The sequence below is a fragment of the Eschrichtius robustus genome, chromosome 13 (assembly GCF_028021215.1).
Source record: "Eschrichtius robustus isolate mEscRob2 chromosome 13, mEscRob2.pri, whole genome shotgun sequence".
Taxonomy (NCBI): domain Eukaryota; kingdom Metazoa; phylum Chordata; class Mammalia; order Artiodactyla; family Eschrichtiidae; genus Eschrichtius; species Eschrichtius robustus.
This window is the reverse complement of record NC_090836.1, coordinates 53435279-53459049: the sequence shown is the minus strand read 5'-3', so window position 1 is coordinate 53459049 and position 23771 is coordinate 53435279. Positions and strand designations below refer to the sequence as shown.

The following is a 23771-nucleotide window of genomic DNA, read 5'->3' as shown; positions in this document are numbered from 1 at the left end:
CTGGGACCCAGCTGGTCCCAGAGTAGTGTCTGGCCTGATGTGGGCAGGCTGGGTCTGCAAGCTGTGGGATTTGGTTGTCTTGGGTCTTATACCACATTTTCTTTATCCATTCAAGTATCAATTGACATTTAGGTTGCTTCCACACCTTAGCTATTGTGAATAACGCTGCAATGAACGTGATGCACAAATATCTCTTCAAGATTCTGTTATCAGTTCTTTTGGATACATACTCAGAATTGGGAGTGCTGGATGATATAATAATTCTATATTTAATTTTTTAAAGGAAACGCCATACTGTTTTCCATAGCAGCTGTACCATTTTACATTCCTGCCAACAGTGCACAAAGATTCCAATTTCTCCACATCCTCACCAACATTTGTTATTTTCTTTCTCCCTTCCTTCTTTCCTTTTTTTTTTATTCCCCCCGACAATGGCCATCCTAACAGGTATGATGTGATGTCTCACTGTGCTTGTGTAGAACAATTTCTTAAAACACTGATGAGGTCACATTCCTGCTTGGAACCTTCCAATGACTCTCCTTGCACTTAGAATGACATCTAAATACCCTATTTTGGCCTCTAAGCTCCTCCAAAGTCTGGTCTCTATCCACTCTTTAGCCTTCATCTCCAGCTCCAGTTTTTCTTGCTTACACTGCTCCAGTCATGGTGACCTTCTTTAACTCCCTAACAACTCTGCATGGCCTTTTCACAGGGCAGTGGCCCATGCAGTTCCCTCTGCCTGGCCAAGTCTTTTTCTTTCTTTTTCACCTGCCTGGTTCCTTCTCATCACTCAGATCTTAGCTCAAATTCTACCACTTCAGAGGTGACATTCAAACTGTCCCATCTAAAGTCCCCCTCCCAGACATTGTAAATCACCCTGTTCTGTTTCACTTTTACTTTCTATAGCAGTTATCAGCACCTGAAATTGTTTTGCCAAAATAAACAATTCGGTTTGTTCAGTTGTTATCCAACTAAGAACCATACTTCATGAGACCAGGAAGCCTGTATGTCTTGTTCACAGCCACATGCCCAGAAGAGAGCCTGACTGAAGGAGAGTGAAGTGTAGTGGAAGCATGGAGGACGGAGCAGTGAACACCAGCTGAGAGATTTAGGGAACGCTTCGTGTAAGATGTAACATTTTAGCTGGGTTTTTAAGTTTAAATGATTGCATCAGGCAGATATCAGTGAGGCAGGGGACATGTTGGGCTGAGGAAATGGCCTGAGCTGAGGTGAGGAAGCTTATAGCCCAGCCCATTCAGGGCAAGGTAACCCGATAGGGCTGAGCGTAAAGGTTCTCGAGCGGAAGTGGTGGGCAGGAAGGCTGAAGTGGCAGACCACCAATGTGGCAGATACTGCATTCATTTCAGTTTTGTTAGTTAATGATATGTTAGGTTTGAAGGTGCAAAGATGAATGAGACATAGTTCAGGGTCTGTAGTGGGGAGCGACATATGGTTTTTGAGCAGGGGAGTGATGTGAGCATCTTACAGGGGTCAGGATGCAGCAGTAATTACAAGCACAACCTCTGGGACCAGGTGGCTTAGAATCAAATCCTGGCTCTACCACTGGCTAGCTCTGTGACCACAGCAAGTTCTTAACCCCGCCTAGCTTAGTTTTCTCGTTTGTAAGGATGATAATAGTCGTAGCTTTTTCTCTTGGCTTTCTTGTAAGGATTAAATTAATGCTTGTAGAATGGTGTCTGGCACTCAATACAAATTCGCTATTTTTATGTAACATGTCTAAAACAATGTCTAGTAGATACTAAGTTTTCAGTGCTTGCTTGTTGGGTTTTTTACTCACTAGTTTGTTAGATTGTTTTCGTTTTTATTTTTTTTTAAAGAAAGATGATTAGCAGGAGTATAGAGAATCCTTGCAAAGGGAAGACAATGGACCCAGGAAAACTATGTGGGAAGATACTGCAATAGTTGAGGCAAAAAGGAATGAAGCACAGAACTAGGTTAAATCAGAGAGAAAAATCAGTAAAACATTGGATGTTGGTGGAGGGGAACGGAATATGTTTTGGAATACAAGAAAGTGGATTTAGTTTTGGGGTCTCTTGAGTTTAAGGTGCCTAGGGGAAAACCTCTGTCTGCTGATGTTCAGCTGAATTGATAGGGAGGGAGACATCTGAGATTGAGGATAAAGAGGTGAGTAAAACAGGGATTTCTACGCTGAAAATGAGGATATGCACTTTAACAAAGACTGTGGAGAATTTGGATCAAAACTCTCATTTACCTATTACATTGGCAAAGAAACAAAATGACAGTATTGTAAGCTTGTGTTCTGTACTCATACTTTGCCGGCAGTAGTGTAAATTTGTGCAGACTTTCTAGAAAACATGTTGGCAACATCATGAAATTTAGAGATGCTTATACCCCCTGACGCAGTTATTTCATTTTTTGGAGTCAATGCTAAATTAATGATCCAAAATGCAGACAGTGGTTATGTACAGAGCTGCTTACTACAGCTCTGTAGAACATTCAGTTGAAAAAAAAAAAACCCTGCAAACAGGCTCACTCAGTGATAGGAAAATGATTAAATAAATTATGGTATGTTCATATGCTAGGATATTATGCAGTCCTTAAAAAAATCATGTTTACTGAGACCTGTAACATGAACTGATATGAGGGAGAAAAACCTGACAAGGATACACAATTATATGCACAATATAAATTCAACTCCACTAAAAATAAGCATAGTGTAAGGATTAGAAGACAATATACTAAAATGCTGCTGTGGATTATTTCTGTCTGGGAAATTAAGGCATTGGTTGATGATTTGTAGAAGTCTAGTAACTGAGTTTGAATTAGGATCAGATAATAGATTTTTGTCTTATTTAAAAAATTTCCCTCTTCTCCTAATGCATCTGCTAATATTCAGTTACTAATGCAATAATCATCTTTGGCTCGCAGTCTGTACCTTCTATTTGAAATCCTGACCATGTTGCCTTTAAAAAAAAAAAAAAATGGATGCAGTCCATCCATCAGAGGCTTAGAAAGCCAAATCTCATTTTCAAATTAGTTCATATCATTGTATAATTTCAAATATGCCACCAGACTATTGATGGTGCCTCCCTCTGCCCTAGCTTACAGACATGATCGTTCACTTTCATTTAGAGAGGCACAGTTTTTACACAAGAGATTCCCTGGATATGTCAAAGACAAAAGATTAGTACAGTGCATCATCATTGGGAGGATAATTCATCAGTAGTCCTCCCTTCAGCTGCACACCCAAGCAGCTAAAAGAAAGCCAATCATCCCAGGAGTGCACTTGACGGAGAGTGCACTCTGATGTGTAGGAAGAGGGCACCCACTATTCGCCAGAACTGGATTGCAAATATCTTAACTTCCTTCAAGATGTTAATGTTGAATAAGGAATCTTGTCTCAGGGTTCCAGGAGGACCAATCTCTCTCTCTCTTAAACACACAGACACACATTTTGATATCCAACCTGGTCCCAGCTCTCCGGCCACTCTTGCTAAGAACTAATCTTGATGAAATCACCGTTTTTCACTGTAGAAGGCAAGTTTTCTATCTACTATAGAGATAAAAGTCTACTGAAGAATGATGAACCTCACCATGATTACTTCCCAAAGGTATCTTAACCCTATTTTCCAAAATCCAATAGGGGATATATGGCCCATGGAATAGAATTTGCCATAATTTTTGGCTTCCAGGACCTGTTGGGCATTTTAGATCAAGTTTGGGAATTTTCTGCTTGAGTCCCAACTACTCAAGATAGAAGCCAGAAAACTCCCTTTCCCTGCCTTCCTAATATTCTTACAGGGTGCTGGCCAGCAGTGGGAGCTGACAACCATACTCACGTGGGCCGCTAATTCAGGCGTGAGGGATACATGCGCACACGGGGAAGGTTGTGGCAGAGGCTGAGGCTCGTGGATTTGAGGATAGTAGTGAGGGAGATGCGGGACAGTGGGGCTTTCCTGGAACAATCCTATAGTCTGACTTGGGCATTTGTTCCCATAGGGCAGCCTCTAAATCCAACTCTCGGGTCCTAAAATGGTACCTACCTGCTTTCAGATAGGCGTTCCAGTCAATGGCTTAGTTCAAAGTCATTCTATCATGTTTGGGGAAAAGATTTCCTTTAACCAGGTGGGTCTTTTTTTTTTTTTCCATTAATTTGTCCATGTTTAAAGATTTCTGCATATAATACCCAAAGTATAATCAGGAAATACTAAAATAAAACACCAAGCACATTCATATAGAATTCTATACAGCCATGCATACAATACCTAAAGTTTAATTAGGAAATACTAAACTATACATATTCATATAGAATTCTATACAGCCCTGAAAATGAAGAAAACTACCGTTATATTTAACAACATGGACTCTCCCAAACATAAATTACAAGAAAAGAAGCCAGACAGAAAATCTACACACCGCGAGTTTGTTTGTAGAAAGTTAAAATGACAGGCAAAACCAAACTACGGTGTTATTCGTCAGGATGTTGGTAACTTTGGAGAGGCACAAGCCTAGCTTCTAGGAGGCTGATAATGTGCTATTTCTTGATCTGGGGGGTGGATAAATTAGTGTTATCACTTTGTGAAAGCTCTTACACTAATGATTTGTGTACTTTTCTCTATGTATTTTATGCTTCAATAAAAGTTTTTTCCCCTCAATTTATGTCATTTTTTTTTTTTTTTTACAGCCCATCAGTATTCAGTCTGGTATATTGCTGATACAATCTGCACATTGCTGATACAGTTTTACAAAACTATATTATGTATTGCTAGTCCTCAAGAGTTAGGAAAAAAAGCTAAGTTTGAAGATAAAATATCCATACACGGGGGAATTCTAAACATAGTCTATATACCTAAGGATTGCATTTCAATGTATTCAAATGAAACCCAAAATCAGCTTGACAAGGTTTACTGTGTCAAAAACTCCTCAAAGGAAAGATTTCAGTCTGGAGTGTTTAGGAGGACTGCACTCTCAGCCTCTTAGTTAAGACTCTCCCAGCCTCGTCTCTCTTATTACAGAGGGGTCTCCGAACTATGCTTCTAAAAAACCCTGGCTTCATGGACAAGGCCCTGTGCATGAGGCCTCATTTTCAAATTCACAAACCAAAATCCAAGATGAAAGCTTTTTTTTTTTTTTTTTTTTTAAAAAAAGGTAGTTTCATACGATTTAACGATTTAAGGCAACTCAGCTCTGGCGGGGTGGGGAGGTGTTAAATAGTGATTAGAAAAAGAAAGGAATGAAAACACGGCAGAGAATCAGACCATCGGAAGCCGACAAAGGCAGCCAGAACTATCTTATTTATTATAAAGATACACCATGAAGAACAGACCTGACTGTATACTGAAGCCTGGAATGGTACATGCCAAAATGTACAGTACTTATACATAAAAGTGCATTGTCACAACAGATTAACAAAACGTTTTTTTTTCTCTCTTCCAGAACTAGAAAAGCATCCCCCTTTACTTTCGCCTCAGAGACGAGGGAATGTCACGGTAAGAGGCAGTACAGAGCAGAGGCGAACAGGATGGCCGTCAGCAGCACGTGAGCACGGGAGGGGAGGGGGGCGATTTGCGGGGGACCCGGAGAGTGACTGTGGGGAGGGAAAGGCACAGTCACGGCTAAGAGGAAAACAACACGTCTGATGACCATGACCTGACCATGACCGACAAGGATGCAAGACAGGACAATACTGAGCACCGAGGCATGAAAAGGTGGGGATGGAGAAGCAGCTGGGAGAGAGTGAAGGAAGTTTCAAAACAGTCAAGTGGACGGAGGAATTGGGGTGGCACTTGGGGGGGGGAGGAGGTGGGCGGGGCAACAGTAAAGAACAAGGCTAAAACTCCTCTAAAATAGAAAGGCACTTTCACATGTACATACTACAGATGTACATTGACACGATCAGGTAACAGTCACAAGCAGGAAGCCACCAATACTGCAATTAATCAAACCGACAGGAAAGGACAATACTGATTTAATTATGTGGGCAGGAGTTACCCTTAAGTCAGTAGGTAAATAGCAGTCTCTCCTGTCACACAGCCACTTACTATACTTTAAACATCTATAATAACCATCACACTACACATTGAGCTCGGATGAATGTTCTAAGGGGGGGGGCATTCACAAATGCACGGTTTATGTATTTTCTTTTACTAAACAGTTTCTAAGATAAGCATTATGGAACCCAGAACAATTATTTAAGCATACAAAATTCCCTACGTAATTTTAAGATACAGGTACCATTTTGATTATACTACGTAGACTTTTTTTTTTTTTTGTGTAAAGAAAGTATACTAGAGTGGGTGAGTGAAAGCTCAATCTCCAGTTTATTTTACTGATTTGAACAAAGCTGTGCCAGTCACCCTGCCCCACGCCTGACACCCCAGCCCAGCTGGAGGTTGGCTTTTAGCTCAGGGGCCAGTCTCCAGTCGTGAGCTCATTCATACGTGGGAAGAGACTTCACTTCTAAGCTGCCCGTGCCTTGGGGCCTTTGTGGCAGGTAACTCAGAGCAAGACTCAGCCCCAAGCGCATTTCCTGCATCCATGGCCCCTCACTACTGTGGTCAGGAATAAATGTCATCCCAAATCTGAAGTCTTCTAAACCCAACAGAACCACAGGCTCTTTAACTTTGGATTTCAGAGGCTGTGATTACTAAAGTTTCTTCAGTTTATAGACCCCAGGGGCTATGCTTCATTCCCAAATGCTAAGGAGACCACCATGTCCCCCCCTTTTTTCTTTTTCTTAATTAAATTATAAACCCATTTTTGGGAATGGCAAAAGCACAAAGACAGAAAACGCATACAATTTGACCCTTGGCGCTCTATATCCATTGATCACTGTTCATGTTCATTGCTGTAGATTAAGTGGGACCCTGCTGTACTTTGTTCTGTGGATTGCTCAAGGGGCACCAAAGTCAGATTACATTGTGTGAAAATGTGAAAAACTGTTGTTGAACAATGGCATTTACGCCACACTTGAACATGGAGCTCTACAAAGGGCCATTCAATGGATTGAAATAATTTACAGAACACTCATCAGGAAACAGGTACTGAGAACCGTCCACTCTATCCTAACGACCCACTCCAAGCATCCTCACCCAAACAGAAAGGCCAATTTGGTAAATCTACTTCAGTGAGTTCTGTGGATGGGACATGAACATTCAGTTATATCAGCTGTGAATACATATTCTTGTGTAAGTGGAGTCAGGTAGTCTTTGTAGAACCATCATTTACCCATCATCAAAATGACCCACTTCCCAAACTGCACATGAACCGTTAAGATCCTTGAAACTGCGGCATAACATCTCAGGGACTTATTTTCTTTCTTCTCTCCCCATTCCTTGTGCCTTCCCACCTCCCCACGGTGGGCTACACCTGTGGCGGTAAAGAGGCCCACATACAGGTGAACCCTCTCAGCTGCTGAGACTTTTAAGGAACTTACTGGGTGTTATTCTGGATCCTTTGTGAAGCGGCCACTTTGTCTTATCCTTGGAATCTGAAGGCTTTTACTAAACAAAGTAAGGATTAGTGAGTCCTTACTCACTCTGAGGTCACATCCTTTCCTGGGAATTGGGAAGAAAAAAAAAAAAAAGCCTCAGGGTGACAACAGAGTTATAGAGAGAAAAGACAGAGACAGGTAAAGAGAGGGATCGATGGGAGAGTATTCGGAAATGTTTCCTGGAAGAAGGCACAGCCTCTGAGGCTCTGAGGTCTGTGTCCTCTGCCATCCGAGGCAGCGGAGTCCTGATCTGGAGGGTGGAAAGGCAGTCCTCATTCCATCGCAGGTGTCAACAGCAAAGAGAGGAGACACTGGGGAGGATTACCAGGGAGAAGTCTGAAGAAATGAGTTTGCAGGAGTAAGATCTGAAAAGCTAAAGTTACACCTTGTAAAAGAACGCTTCAAAAATTAGTAAGTTCAAAACACCTCTGCCCTTTTGATGCCCTCTGTTAACATCTTACTCATCCATCAAAATAAGGAAGTGGTTTTTTTAAGAATCCTCTTTAATTTCTAAAAGATTTAAAGTTTCCTCCCCCATTACCTCCACCTTTTCTCTGTTTCTGTTTCCCCATGTAACAACAGAGAATTAGAGACCACAGTGGAATCTAGAAAGAACTGGGAGATTATCTTAAAAGTTTCAGTTTCCTAGAAATTTGGGAAGGTTGTTTAAAGGGGTTCGTGCTATTCAGAGCTCAGTCCTGGCTGGGTTTCCATGGTGCCCAAAGGTGCTGAAGGACCACTAAAGCTCAAGGGAGAGGGTGGGGGGTTGCACAAGATGCTGAGCTGGGCCTCTTTTTCAAAATGGGCAAGAAGGATGTTGTAAAAATTCAGAGGTTTACAATACCTGGAAATATTATACTTGAAATAATTTTTTTCACTATTTAATCCATTTGTGAAATCAGGCGGCAGGCAAGCAACCAGCAGTGTGACTTGGAAAGGTAACAATATCTCATAAATGTAATCTCTCTTTGCATTAGAATGATTAGACTGGCAAACTGAGGTAGAGATCAAAGTAATGATCTTGATTTTAGTACAAATCCCCATTTTTTCCACATTGATGCATCCACCAATAAGCTGAGAAATCCAAGTCCGTACTGTAACTCTTAGGTGGGCATGCAGTTGGCTGCCAGTTTGAAATCAAAGTGGTCCAGAGGGGTTAGTTCTGGCCACCCATTTTTCTGAAAACAAAAAACAAAACAAAAAACCCCCCAAAACCAAAAAACAAACAAAAAAACTCTTCCTCAGTAAGTTCAACGACAGAGTAGATAAAATGCTCATAGGTTTACAGATGGTAATAAGCTGCTGCTGCTAGGACAGTGGTGATCTGTACCTTAGTAAAAACAACTGAATTCAAAGCAACCTTTTTAAGATAGAGGAGAAACAGAGCATAAATATGGGCTAAAGAAAAACTGTCTATGGGTGAGGATGTCAGAGAAAGAGGGTGTCAGTGGAGTTTAGCTGACTGTGTGAATGATGTAGAGACCACACGGAGAAAACAAAAAAAGCCATGGTTCCAGGGTGCACAACTGGGAGGAAGTCATCCTGGAACCATGAGGTCCTCCTCCCACCTTGGCTGCTCTGGCTCTTACGCCAGTACCGTAGCTCAAAGAGACAAACGCCTAGGGGAGCTGGGGATTCAATTTAGGATCATCAGGCCTATGTAGCACGTTTAAAGGAACCCAGGTCATCTTGTCAGGGGGAGGGAAGGCCGGCGAACCAAGGACTTGTGCGCTGTCTGCTTTCTCCGTTGCCACAGAGGAAGACACGGGGGCTTAGGGGAGCTAGAAGTTGTTTTCTAGGCAACAACAGACCTCTGAAGGGGTTCATGGAGTAGTGTAACCAGAAAGTCTTTAAAATTAGACTGTTCTAGTCTGCAGTGAATGCAGGGGATGGACTTGGAAACCCTCCGGGGCCTGATCAGGCTTGGGGAAAGAGTCACAGCAATAGCTCTGGAGGACTGTCCTTTCCCAGGTTCAGTTCAAGCAGTAACTGCAGAGGTTCTACCCCCTCCTGCTGAGACTTTCACCTGGACCCAGGGAAACGACTGTTACGAAAGAGGCAATCATCCTACTCATTCAGGCGGTGGGCTGCAGCTCGCACTGGGAATACCCCACTGTGACAACAGCAAGTCTGCAGCAAGAGCCAGCCCCCCGCCCCACTGCATGGAATAAGAGGTACTCACTGTCAGCTACCAAACAATGCCATTGTCACCTTTAGCCTTACCCCGAGTGCCAGAGACCAACACTGGTTACCTTCCAAGGCCTGGAACTCAGATCCTCCTGCCTTTGGATTCAGACGCTTCTGACTCATCCAGGCTACACTAAGCCTGAAGCACCGTGCAACGTGCAGGGCAGAGCGGCGTTGCCTTCATTACAAATGGTGCAGCATTGGATTTTCAAGTAAGTCTAAGTGTTTCTATTGTCTTTAAAATGACACAGGATATGTCCAGTTATTAAAAAAAAAAGGATGAAATTACAAAATACAAATGCCCGTGTTAATTTAGCTAGTCTCAGACATTACATTCGAGAACACAGAAAAGCCAAAGGGTCTCCAGTTATAAGCACACGACTAAGGAAAGTTAAGGATTGTTGACTTTTGTCACTAATCCGTTTTCTCTTTCTAATCACCTCCCCATATGCTCGCTCAGTTGGTTTTTACATTGTGCAAGACTTGTCTGCTGGACCCTGGGAAGGTGGGGTGGGCCCTACGGTAGGGTTTGTTTTTGGAAGAACAGCAGGTTTCGGCCGAAGGGCTGGGGGCTTCAGCTGCACGCCCATTCTGGGCGCCACCATAGGCTTGAAAGTACTCATTGTGTCACTGGAGGAGCTAGTGCTACGTCGAATCTGAGGCTCAGAGCTCCTGAGGGCAACGTTGTGCAAAGGGCTGAGAGATTCCGTGGACGTGGCAGGGGTGGGAGAGTTTTTCACTTGTTCTAAGGTATCCAGCACCACATCGGGGGCATGCTTTGCTGTACTCTGTCTCTCCAGTTCTCGGAGTTCATTCAAAGCAGTGTTCATCGTCTCTTCAATATCCTGTTGGAAAAATAACCAGAAATGAGAGATGGTAAGTAACTAAACTTATTGTGATCATTTTGAAATGTATAGAAATATCGAATCACTATGTCATGTAACAGGAATTAGCAGTGTTGTAGGTCAAGCATACTTCAAAAACAAACTCATAGAGAAAGAGATCAGATTTGTGGTTCCCAGAGGCGGGGGGTTGCGGGGATGGGCAATTGGATGAAGGCAGTCGAAAGGGACGAACTCCCAGTCATAAGATGAATTAAGTACTAGGGATGTGATGTACAATGTGATAAATGTAACGAGCACCGCTGTAGGTTACATATGAAGGTTAAGAGAGTAAATCCTAAGAGTTCTCATCACAAGGAAAAGCATTTTTTCTTCTATTTCTTTAATTTTGTATCCATATGAGATAATGGATGTTCACTACACTTATTGTGATAGTCATTTCATGATGCGTGTAAGTCAAATCATTATGTGGTACACCTTAAACTTATATGGTGCTGTGTGTCAATAACTCGATAATTAGCTGGAAAAAAAAATAACCAGAAAGAGAGACACACTAGGCTGATAATGAATACTAAGGTATAGAAACCATATACTTCACTTCAAAGCAAGCAGACCAGCAAAAGCATGATGGTTTTAACACCAGCCTGTGGAGTGTGTAAACCTAATGCCATCTCACATGACTACCGTGACTCGGAATGTGCAGGAGACAAGAGATGCGATGGCACCAGTGGCTTAAAGAGCCACAGAACAAGCACTGGCCATTCTGAGGCACGTGGCAGGCTTCTGGTGGTTTTGACCTTACATGCTGACATCTTATATGGAATTCTATTTCAGTCTGTGGTAAAAGATGGCTTAAATTTAGATACCGCAACAATTTCTTAAGAAATAAAAGTGTATAGGCATGAAAAATCAGGCTTCATTCATTCAACAAATAATAATTTTTGAGCACTTACTATATACTTGGCTAACTCCTAGCAGTTCTTCAGAATTCATTTTAAGACTTCCCCTGACGCTTTTGTCCAGTGGATCTCAATGGAAGTGGTACTGCCTCATAGAGGGCATTTCTGTAATATGGTGTATGTGTATGTGTATTTTTAAATGTCAAAATAACCAGGTGGCATCATTATTGGCATTTGGTGGGCAGGGGCCAGAGATACTGGATACCTTACAAGTGTCCTGGATAATTTACATGCAATGAATTGCCCCATATCTCGTTCAACTTTTAAATGTCCTCCAGACATTTATGTAGGTGAAAATTTTTTATAATAGTCTGAGTCTAGAACCTTTCTTATATATAAACACAAAATATTTTTTTCATGGTGTTTTCTAGGAATGAAACTATCGTGTAAATTATAGTCTGCTTTGACTAGAACTGTATGACCGAGGGTGGTCCACCATTTTAGAAAAATAGTAATGTTTTTCCATAATGGGAACACCATTATGGAAACTGAGTCGAGACTAATTAACTTAATAATACTCTTACATCAACGTATGTTTTTAATTGTATTTATGGTAAGTCTACATGTAGGTGAAAGCATCTCACTACTTCATTTGTCTTCTAATGTAGTTAAGCATTCTGAAATACATTTCTTTTAATACTAATCTCCTTTTGTTTTTCCTTTACATTGTATTTAGGGCTTTATATGTTTAAAAAAAATTGGCACATCATCAGTTTTTCAGATAATAAAGGGGGAATTACAAAATATTTGTTTGTTTTAAAAAGGTGAGGTGTGCACCATCGACAGATGAATGGATAAGTGAAATGTGCTGTATACGTACAATGGATTATTACTGGGCCTTAAAAAGTAAGGAAATCCTGCCACATGCTACATTAAAGGCATTATGTTAAGTGAAATAAGCCTGTCACAAAAAGACAAATACTGCATGATGCCACTTATATGAGGTGGTCACATTCACAGAAGCAAAAAGTATTTAGAATGGTGGTGGCCAGGGCCTGGTGGGGAGGGGAAAAAGGGAGTTGTTCTTAGATGGGTATAGAGTTTTAGTTTTGCAGAATGAAAAAGTTCTGGAGATCTGTTACACAGCCATGTGAATACACTTTACTGACCTGTACACTTAGAAATGGTTAAGAGGGTCAGTTTTACATTATGTTTTTTTTTTTTTTTTTTAGAATTAATTAATTAATTAATTTTTGGCTGGGTTGGGTCTTCGTTGCTGCGCGTGGGCTCTTCTCTAGTTGCAGCAAGCAGGGGCTACTCTTCACTGCGGTGCGCGGGCTTCTCATTGCAGTGGCTTCTCTTGTTGCGGAGCACGGGCTCTAGGCACACCAGCTTCAGCAGTTGTGGCACCCGGGCTCAGTAGTTGTGGCGCACTGGGCTTAGCTGCTCCACAGACTGTGGGATCTTCCCAGACCAGGGATCGAACCTGTGTCCCCTGCATTGGCAGGCGGATTCTTAACCACTGCACCACCAGGGAAGCCCCACATTATGTTTTTTATACACCGCCCCTCCCACCCCCCAACACACACACATGGTGGAGTACTGTGTGAGATAGGGTGGGTGGAGAACCACTGCCCTGGTCTGATGGAAATACCTCTTCTCCATATTCCCAGGGCTTCTTCCACTCACCTGGAGCATTAGCCTGTGGCCCTGCACAGCAGCAACTGATTTCCATATCTGCCTCCCCCACTGAATTATAAGCACCTTCATGCAGCGGCTGACTGACCATTGATTTATTAACTCTGTGTCCATAACGCCTAGCATGGGAGCTGCCATACAGTAAGTGCTCAATAAAGGCTTGCTAAATGAATAAACGAAGATCCAGTGATCACATATGGATATGTAAATTTTTTAAAAAAAGCTCTATCAGGGATTCCACTGATTTGTTTACTAAAAGAAATTGCATGTTTTTGGTATGAACACCATGATGGCAGGCTTACTTGTCCTCATGGGAAAATCTGAAGATGAGATGATGGAAAGATAAATAAAGGACACAGCTGGAAGCCATATTGTGAGGATGACATCACTTTTCAAGTGATTATTTTCATATGTGATTTCCATTTGATGCTAAATATATGGATTTGTTTTTTACAACAAGTATTTGCCCCAGAGAGAACGTGCAGAGCCTGGTTTATCTGTCGAGTTTTTGTTTTTATGATTGATTTACAATGAAAGGATTTTGGTTCTAGAAGCAAAAGGGTTAAAACAGACCTTATTATACCTTCCCACCACTAAGCTCCTATTCCCTGTCTCTCTAACCTAAATGCTGTTTCACCTGCTTATTACAAGGAATGATGTTACGGATTATAGCCAAATATCACTGGTTCTAAATAGACCTCAAAGGACTCTGCATTGCACTTCAAATAAAAAAACCCCCCAAAAGGTCAAGTCTTTTTGGTTTCTGCTGAAAAACTGTTGTGCACTTAAAATTGGTTTAATTTTGTAAAAACACATTAAACTCTCCACACAATCTAATTTGCTATCCAAAGTTCTTTTTAGTTAGGACAATGAAAATAGCTTGGAAATTTGTCATATCAAATGCAGGTTTCCTTGAGTGCTTTTTATTAAAAATAATCCATCTTTAATACTTCCCCATGTTTGTTTCATTAATTTCTCACTTTCTTTTTTGATCTATTCCGTTTTTAAGCTTCAGTGATACCTGGAAGACACTTTACTCAAATGGTGAACCCTGAATCTGTTCACCTCCTTTTTCACTGGCCATACACATATTTTCTTCTTTTTTTTCCATTGAAGTATACTCGATTTACAATATTGTGTTAGTTTCAGGTGTACAGCACAGTGATTCAGTTTCTTTTTTTTCCTGTCGTACATATATTTTCTGATGGTCTGTGCTGTAAAAAGACCCAGAGGGAAATAAATGGTAGAACGATGGAAAAATCCATTAATACTGTTTTACTTTTACTTTGTCAATTCTTTTTTTTTAAAATTAATTAATTAATTTTATTTATTTATTTTTGGCTGTGTTGGGTTGCTGTGCACAGGCTTTCTCTAGTGGCGGTGAGCGGGGGCTACTCTTCATTGTGGTACACAGGCTTCTCATTGCAGTGGCTTCTCTTGTTGCAGAGCACGGCCTCTAGGTGCGCGGGCTTCAGTAGTTGTGGCTCGTGGGCTCTAGAGCGCAGGCTCAGTAGTTGTGGCGCACAGGCTTAGCTGCTCTGCGGCATGTGGGATCTTCCCGGACCAGGGCTTGAACCCGTGTCCCCTGCATTGGCAGGCAGATTCTTAACCACTGCGCCACCAGGGAAGCCCTACTTTGTCAATTCTGATCATTAGAAAAAACTACAAGGCCCTCCTCTGCAGTCACTATTGGGAAGTGAAGACACACATGCATTCAGGAGTGACAGAGGAGCCAAAGTTGCTGTTCTTCAAACAAACAGACAACCATCATTTTCTCACTTCATTTACTGAGTAATCCACCATTTCCTAAGTTGGAAGTGTCACCTTCATCATACACTAAAAACGTTGTGTTTCAGGGCTCTCCATTCTGTTCCATCAATTTGTCTGTTTTACTAGCTCTAGCATGCATTTAGGACCTGGTAGGGCTAGTCCCTCCTCATTCTTCTTCTTTTTTAGAATTTTCCTGGCCATTCAGCAATGATGGGTTTGACTGTCCTGGGTCCTAAGTTTCTGCCGTGTCTTTGTTTAATCACTATGAACCTAATACACTTGGGCCCTTCCAGTATCACATGGCCTTAAATTAAAGAATGGGTTAATTTCTTTTCTGTTTTCTTTAGTTGATTCTATACAAAAGACATGGCTCCAGAAAGTAACTCCTGTACGCCTCCTTCATCACACACCGGTACTTACCACGCAATATTCTATTCAAAGCAGCCTACCTGAGCGATTGCCTCTGGGTCCAGTGGCTTGTGGTCGTTGAAGCCTGTGTATTGCCCTGATGATGTGGACCTTCTAATAGGAGGGCTGTCGGTCTTCTTGAGGGAGTCGTGGCGGCTGATGTTGGTCAAGCTGCCGTGACCCGGCCGACGCCTCCTCTCGGGACTGTCATTATTGAGGCCACGGTTCTGCAGCAGGCCCCGGGGGTGACTGCCCAGGCTTGGGGACCCCAGGTCAATTGAGGAGTTGGAAAGACCATGTGGGGGATGGAGAGGGCAATGGCCATCACTGGTCCTGCCAGGACGCCTTACTGGAGGGGGTGGCTCTCCTCTTTTTCTTTGCCTAGACAGAGACAGAGAGCGAGAGAATAGGAGAGGTTATCACACAGGGTAACTCTGCAAGGCTGTGGATGCCATGGCTCCTCAGAGCCCCTGGAGAAGTGGAGGTTCAGGAGCCTGGTGACCACTCCACCTACCTGGCTAAATAGCCATCAGGATGACGGTCTGTTGGGGAGTTCATGTCCTTGGATGAAGACTTGTCTTCAGTCACTGGCCCACTGCTGGCCTCGCTGTCGGCCTTTTGGCTCAGAGTGTCTGAAAACGTATCATCCCTGAAACAATGAGAGTCAAGAGTGAGGGTCTTTTGCTAGATGAATGGGGACAAAAAAATAAGTGATGGTATTTATGTATGTAAGTCTTTCTCTTAACTAACATAACTTTTTTCTTTTCACTATAAGAATAACAACATTTCATGGTAGATAAATTGGAAAATTCCAAAATTCCGATAACAATCGCCCATAATATAACGTAACGTCCAGAGACAACTACTGTTCGAATTCTAGAAAATATCCATCTATGCTTTTCTTCTCTGCCTGGGATACATATCTACAAGGATGTCCACAGGTATGTACAGTATTTATACTATAGATATTTATATGTTTATGTACTTTAGATATATATGACTGTATGTCTGCATACATACACACACGTCATATTTCTTGCATTCTGAGAGACACATTTTTTTTTTTTTAATTAATTAATTTATTTATTTTGGGGTGTGTTGGGTCTTCGTTTCCGTGCGAGGGCTTTCTCCAGTTGCGGCGAGTGGGGGCCACTCCTCATCGCGGTGCACAGGCCTTTCACCATCGCGGCCTCTCCCGTTGCGGAGCACAGGCTCCAGACGCGCAGGCTCAGCAGTTGTGGCTCACGGGCCTAGTTGCTCCACGGCATGTGGGATCCTCCCAGACCAGGGCTCGAACCCGTGTCCCCTGCATTGGCAGGCAGATTCTCAACCACTGCGCCACCAGGGAAGCCCAGAGACACATTTTAACATTTTAAGACTTAGGCTGAATCAGTCACTGTATACATTTTATGTGGTATTTTTCTCTTTTCCTTGAAAAGCTGTTCATAAATTGGTGCTGCATTGTGAAATACTGTAAGTCACGAAATTAAGATTACACTGTACATGTTATTTTGTAACTTGTTTCTTTCACTTAAAATTATGACCAGATGGGAAGATGTCTCTTTAAGTATTTTTGAAAGTAGAGCTTTCTCATCAGCAAAATTAATAAAGAAGGCTGAAGATGATTCTCTTTAGACTTGAAGTCAGTATCCTCTCTCTTGGGAATTTGGAATTGAAACAGTAGACAGGCACCAAGAGAACGGCCACCACTGTTTTTGGAATCAGCAGTGCCACTTTAGCTCCTAAAGCCATCCTCTGCACAGGGTATTTTTCTAAGAACCTGAACACTTCAGAAGGTGTCTCTCACTAGTCCTTGCTCCAGACCTTCTAGGAGAGTTTGGGAAATGAGAAGCTGTTGGCCCTGAAGTACTGTTAGCAAAGACCCATTAGCGAGGTGAAGAACTGTGCCCAGCTCAGAAATTTTTGCTCTGTAATCCCTTCTGCTCTTTTCTCACGAGACCAAAGTCATTTTAAGAACAATAGCTGCTGGGCTTCCCTGGTGGCTCACTGGTTAAGAATCTGCCTGCCAGTGCAGGGGACAAGGGTTCGAGCCCTGGTCCAGGAAGATCCCACATGCCGCGGAGCAGCTAAGCCTGTGTGCCACAACTACTGAGCCTGCTCTCTAGAGCCTGTGAGCCACAACTACTGAGCCCGTGTGCCGCAACTACTGAAGCCCGCGCACCTAGAGCCCATGCTCCGCAGCAAGAGAAGCCACCGCAGTGAGAAGCCTGCGCACTGCAACTAAGAATAACCCCCGCTCGCCGAAACTAGAGAAAGCCCGCACGCAGCAATGAAGTCCCAATGCAGCCAATAAATAAATAACTAAGCAAACAAACAAATAAATAAATTTATATATATAAAAAAAAAACAGTGGCTGGAGTCTTCTCTTGGGAGTGTCAGGTGATGGAAGCTGGGACTACTTACATATCCTGCACCACTATGTACTGGTGGGGCACAAGCCCGTCGATCCCGTTGTGTCTTCCTTCCCACCAGTCCTCGGATGCGCGGTGATACAGCAGCAGGGAAGCACCCTTCTTGAAGGACAATTCTCTGGCAGACCGCCCAACATAGTCAAACTTGGCTATTGCTTCTATTGGCTCACATTCTACAAAGAACACACCAGAAGATGGTGAGGGCCAGGGTTCTCAGGAAGGCATGATACACTAACTGAAAGGTCTATATGAGGCTTTAGAAATAAACAAGGTCATTTTAATATCCAGACTGAACAAGGTAATAAATAAATCATCAAGACAATGAGAAAATGATGCTGTTAAAAGAGATACAGGAAAATATTCTCTTGCTGTCATCAGTTTTTCAGGCAAAGAAAAACTGAACATTAGATCTTCGTTTCCACAGCCTCTTACTAGAGATACCATGACAGTCTAATAAAAAAATATTTAAAGCTTTGCAATATGACATATAAAATCTCTCCTTGGGTTGTAATATCCTCTGCAACAGCTCCAGTATTATCTTGACCAATATTATTTGATCAAGTTCCCTGGCAACATGTTAATACCATTTAGAACATGGAAGAATCACTATCTCAGAACATGAAGAAGTTTATGCTTTATTTGCTCATTTAAAAAAAATCAAGTTTACAGAAATCACCACATTAAATACTATTTGAATACATTTAATTTCCTTATGTATATATTTTTTGGCACTATCAAATCTTGCAACTACTACCAACAGTAAAGACAACTTTATTTTTTCTAGTATCAAAAACAAATTCTGGATATCACCTGTGAAAAAAGCATACCTACTCAAACGACCAGATTCAAAAATTATATCTTCTAGAGATCAAAAAATATTCAAGGGAACAATGGTGAGTGAAAAAAGCCAACCTCAAAACGTTACATATTGCATGATTCCATTTATATGGCATCCTTGAAATGACATAATAATTGAGATGGAGAATAGATTTGTGGTTGCCAGAGGTTGGGGTGGGGGGGAAGTGACGGAAGGAAACAGCTAAGGCTATTAAAGGGTAGCACGAAGGATCCTTGTGATGGAACTGTTCTTAATCTTGACTGTGGTTGTGATCACACAAATCTACACGTGTGATAAAACTGTACAGAACTAAGTACACACATACACGAATGAGTGCATGTAAAACTGGTGAAATGTGAAAATGGTGGAGGGAATATATCAATATCAGTTTCCTGCTTGTAATATTATACTACAGTTATGTAAAACGTTACCACTGGGGGAAACTGGGAGAAGGGTGTATGGCATCTCTCTGTTGCGTTTCTTACAACTGCATGTGAATCTACAATGACCTCAAAATTAAAAGTTGAAAAAAGCTATCAAGCTCTGGGCCTAGAATTGGAAATTCAGCTCTATTCTAATTCTGACCACAAATATTAAAGGCAAATAAGAGGACAAACTACTCAAAACAACTACAAGAGTTGCTTTTTGTGATCCAGCTTATTGCAAAAAGCCCTGAATTGGGGGCTTTATGATCCTACCTCCCCTCTCCCACTATCACCCCATCCTCATCCCTGCTACCAACAACAGGTGAGTAAACTGCTAATTAATAAGAAACAGAACAAAAAAGGGTCAGTACAAGTGGCATATGCTTAGAGAAATCTGTCTATGCAATGAACAATAAATACCTCATTTGCTAAAAACTGAGCATGTATTACTTTCCAAATACTCTAGAATATATGCACACATAATAGATTAAAACCTGCCTGTCAAATATTTTGTAAGGAACTTTTCTATTTCCCTTGGTAACAAACCTTTCCATTTAAGAGTTTATTGCTTCCCAAAGTTTACTGCAATATCTTCAATATCTGTTGTACTTATATGAAATAACTGCACAAGAAATCCTTGGATAGCCAGCTAAACTTCTTTCTCACTTGATAAATTCAAACATCCTCTGGGATGGCAAGAGCATGAAAATCAACAAACATACTGAAAAAGCTTAGGGTTTACCTTATATGAAGGGCCTGGGTGAATTTCAGCTCTATATTTAAAATAAACACCAAAAAAAAAAGCCCCATCTTTTTGCTAGTGGATAATGTTTAAGGTGAATAATATTTCATATGGCAGAACCACAACACTATGATCTGCACATAGTATACTTCTCAGCAAAGTAGGTGTAAAAATAATTTTAAAACAATAGTTTAAGTCCTCTAATAAATTGATAACTTTTAGAACGTATGTTAACACTCCGATATTCCATCCTAAAATTATATTTTAATGAAACAATAAATAGCAGCTTTATTAAATATCCACAAGTCTGCTCATAGAGGAGGAAACAGAACTTTTATTCAAGGAGACTGACTTTATAGTCTGTTCTAAACTTGCACGGAAAGAATAAATCCTGCTTGAACTGAAATGACAGATGCCAAATTTTTTACCCCAGTTCTCCCTGGGGAAGGGGTCCCCAACCCCCGGGCCATGGACCAGTACCTGTTAGGAACTGGGCAGCACAGCAGGAGGTGAGCGGCAGGCGAGCGAGCAAAGCTTCATCTATATTTACATCTTCATCGCTCGTACTACCACCTGAGCTCCGCCTCCTGTCAGCATTATGGTGAGTTGTGTAATTATTTCATTATATATTATAATGTAATAATACTAGAAATAAAGTGCACAATAAATGTAATGTGCTTGAAGCATCCTGAAACTATTCCCCCGCCCCCCGTCTGTGGAAAAATTGTCTTCCACGAAACCGGTCCCTGGTGCCAAAAATGTTGGGAACCACTGCCCTGGGGGACAGAAATAAACCTGTCTGTGGTATAGGGGACACAAATAAACATCCATGGAGGAGTGAAGTCATGCCAGTGAACTCATGCCAAAAAGAGCTTCATGATATGTAGTTTGCAAATTCTTATGTGACACACCCATATGTTTAAATTGTTTTACTGAAAAAAAGTGGAAGGATAACAGCATAACATAGCATACAACCTATGTACCTGTCAAAGGGAAAAGAAGAGAGAACTATTAATATTCTTTAATGCCATTCAGTCTTACACTGTCAACACTGGCCAAGGGCGATTTAAGACTATTTAATAGATATATACATATTTTATCATAATTTCATCATCATGCCCTCTATGCTCATTATCTCTTTTTGTTTTTTGAAACAACTAGCAACAAGATTATCAGACTCTGTTTATATAATTCAAATGTAAAGACGTTACAAAAGAATGACCAGATGAATCAGAAGTACACTTTACTGGTAATCCTACTACATCAACTAGTAATTCTGAGCAATTTCATTATTTTGACTCTTTCTACTCCCATGAGAGAAATTTCACAGGCAAGTGTCAATCAATAAGCTATTTATACACATCTGAGTCTCATCATTGCAGAGCAAATCGATCTCAGGGCATGGAGACACACCATACCCCTTTCATATAGGGTCACACAGTCCTTTAAAGGTCCTGCAGAGACTTTGTAGAATGCTACTGCTACCAATAACAACATTAATAAGGGTGAACACGATAACTTCATTTTCCGACAAGGCAATTATAATTTTGTGCAAAGGGAAAGAAAATTCAACAAAGCTGATTTTCTGACTGCCTGGTGCTATCAAGTCTTATATTTCCATTTCTTGTAATTTTATACAAAGTGCTAGTACACCACACTACCCCTTTGGGACCTTGCTGTCCCTGACACTTTCTCTCCTAGATCTGTTACCCACTGCCCTTGCAGATGATGATTTTGTTCTGTGACAGCCTGTCTTTTGGAAACAAAAGCTACTCTCTCTAGTGATACCATGACAGAGAAAAGAAAATACAATACCTAGATGATCAAAAAGACAATCAATACTCTAGTTAATTTAGTTACAGGACTTTAGAGTCTGGCTGTGGGCAAGGGTATCTGTCCTTTGTAAGCAATACTTTTCTTTCCAGCAAAATCAGGTGAACATGATCAAAATATTATCTCAAACACAGAGCCCTCAGCAAAGCTGCTCTTTTGTAGCCAAGAGGTAAGAACAACTGACAGATGGTGCGGTGGTGAGACTGATGCTTGGAAAGAGAGATGGCTGGGGCTTTGTCTTGGGCCTTTCCTGCCACTGGGGCAAGCAAGGAAACACTCAGAGAAGTCATCAGTGAAAAAGGAATGAATCACAAAGAAACACAGAAACTCAAGACAAAAGAATGGAGAGTGGCAGAGGGAGGGCTCAGAGACTTTCAAAAGCAATACCACAGAAATAGAAGCTCTCACTTTAAAGAGTTTCTTCTAACTTAAGTTCTAAAAATGTCAATTTATCCTACTTTTAAAAACACAGGGGCTTCCCTGGTGGCGCAGTTGAGAATCCACCTGCCAATGCAGGGGACACGGGTTCAAGCCCTGGTCCGGGAAGATCCCACATGCCGCGGAGCAACTAAGCCCGTGCGCCACAACTACTGAGCCTGCGCTCTAGAGCCCGTGAGCCACAACTACCAAGACTGCGTGCTGCAACTACTGAAGCCCGCATGCCTAGAGCCCGTGCTCCGCAGCAAGAGAAGCCACTGCAATGAGAAGCCCGTGCACTGCAACAAAGAGTAGCCCCCACTCTCCACAACTAGAGAAAGCCCGTGTGCAGCAACGAAGACCCAACACAGCCAAAAATAAATAAATAAACTAAATTAATATATATATTAAAAAAACACACAAAGAAACTTTTTTTTTTTTTTTTAAAGCAGAGGGTGGACCTAGACACCCTGATAACCCTCCTGCTGAAATCAACTAAAAATGCTGGATTAAAAAAAAAAAAATCTTTGTAATCACATTAATTATGACCCTGAGAAATACTAACGACCAAAAACCTGATGAATGTGGGAACCCACCAAGGTAAACAGAACACTAGAATATGTTAAGTCAGAGTTCGCCTGGAGGGCATTTTCCCTGCCTGGTTAACTTAAACTTTATTTTGCACAAAAGACTAGGTCCAGGGGCTGCCCAGTGTGGAGAATCTAAGCCCCACAAAAGGATCAAACTCTCTGTGTCACAGTGGACTTCTAGTTCTGAAATCTTCCTCCCTTCTCACTCTCCATACTTCTCCATAGATGTAACCACTCCAACTTTGGACTTAAGGAAATAATCTATCTCAAGCCTTGGGAAACAAATCACCTTAGAGAATCCCAACCACATTTCAGTCCTCTGGCAGGTTTGCAGTTTAAGGTCACACTACCTGGGTGGGCTGAAAAAATCTCAAACTAAAAATCTAATGTGGTCCCAAGCTGGTTATGCACCAGGCAGAAGTAAATGAAAACCCTCTCTGGAGGGACATACCTTCAACTCAACATAAAGGAATTCCATGAAGTTCTAAGAAATATGTAAAAAATTTATAAAACACACTGGAAGTAAGATTCAATGAGCAAAAGCCAACAAAAACAAATCCAGGAAGACTTCAGATATTAGCATGATTAGACACATAATCTAAAACAATGGAAAGGATTAATATTATAAGTAAAGAGCAAATGACCAAGTAGATATGAAAGTAAACTGAACAGAACTTGTAGAAAAAAAAAATTAAAATAAAAACACAGTGAATGGGTTTAAAGCAGATTACTCACAACTAAAGAGAGAATAAAAGGATTATGCATACAGCTAAAGAGGTACTAAGAAAAAACTGACAGCTAAAGTAATGTTAAACATTAAACTTAAGAAGTTAGAAAGAGAAAAAAATGATCACTACAGAGAAAAGTATAAAAGTTTATTGGGAGACATTAAGTAACTAGAAAGGTGTTTGTGGATTGGAAGACTGAATATTATAAAAATATCAATTTTTTTCATATTAATATATGTAGGATCAGTGCAATTGCAGTCCAAACCTCAACAGGTTTTTAGGTTTTTTTCCTTGTTTGCTTGTTTCAAGAACTTGAAAAACTGAGTTTAAAATTTAAGTGAAAAAGGCCAAGAATTGTTAAGAGGAACAAATTCAGAGGTCTTGATTTGCCAAATATTAAGATTTATTAAAAGGTATCAAAATTGGGCTTCCCTGGTGGCGCAGTGGTTGAGAGTCTGCCTGCTAATGCAGGGGACACGGGTTCGAGC

The 23771-nt window shown here is 41.3% G+C and overlaps 1 protein-coding gene across 2 annotated transcripts in view; it reads right to left on the bottom strand.

Annotated features, from left to right (window-relative positions):
* Positions 1-5257: 5257 nt before the first annotated feature.
* Positions 5258-23771, bottom strand: part of SRGAP1 (SLIT-ROBO Rho GTPase activating protein 1) — a 278005-nt gene continuing 259491 nt past the window's right edge. For both annotated transcript variants that reach the window (XM_068562033.1, XM_068562032.1), the window contains exons 19-22: positions 17703-17883; positions 15793-15927; positions 15320-15659; positions 5258-10506 (exon numbers count right to left, since the gene is read on the bottom strand). In XM_068562033.1, the coding sequence (XP_068418134.1) occupies positions 10129-10506; positions 15320-15659; positions 15793-15927; positions 17703-17883 (1034 nt within the window). In that variant the 3' untranslated portion in view covers positions 5258-10128. The remainder of the gene's footprint in view (positions 10507-15319; positions 15660-15792; positions 15928-17702; positions 17884-23771) is intronic.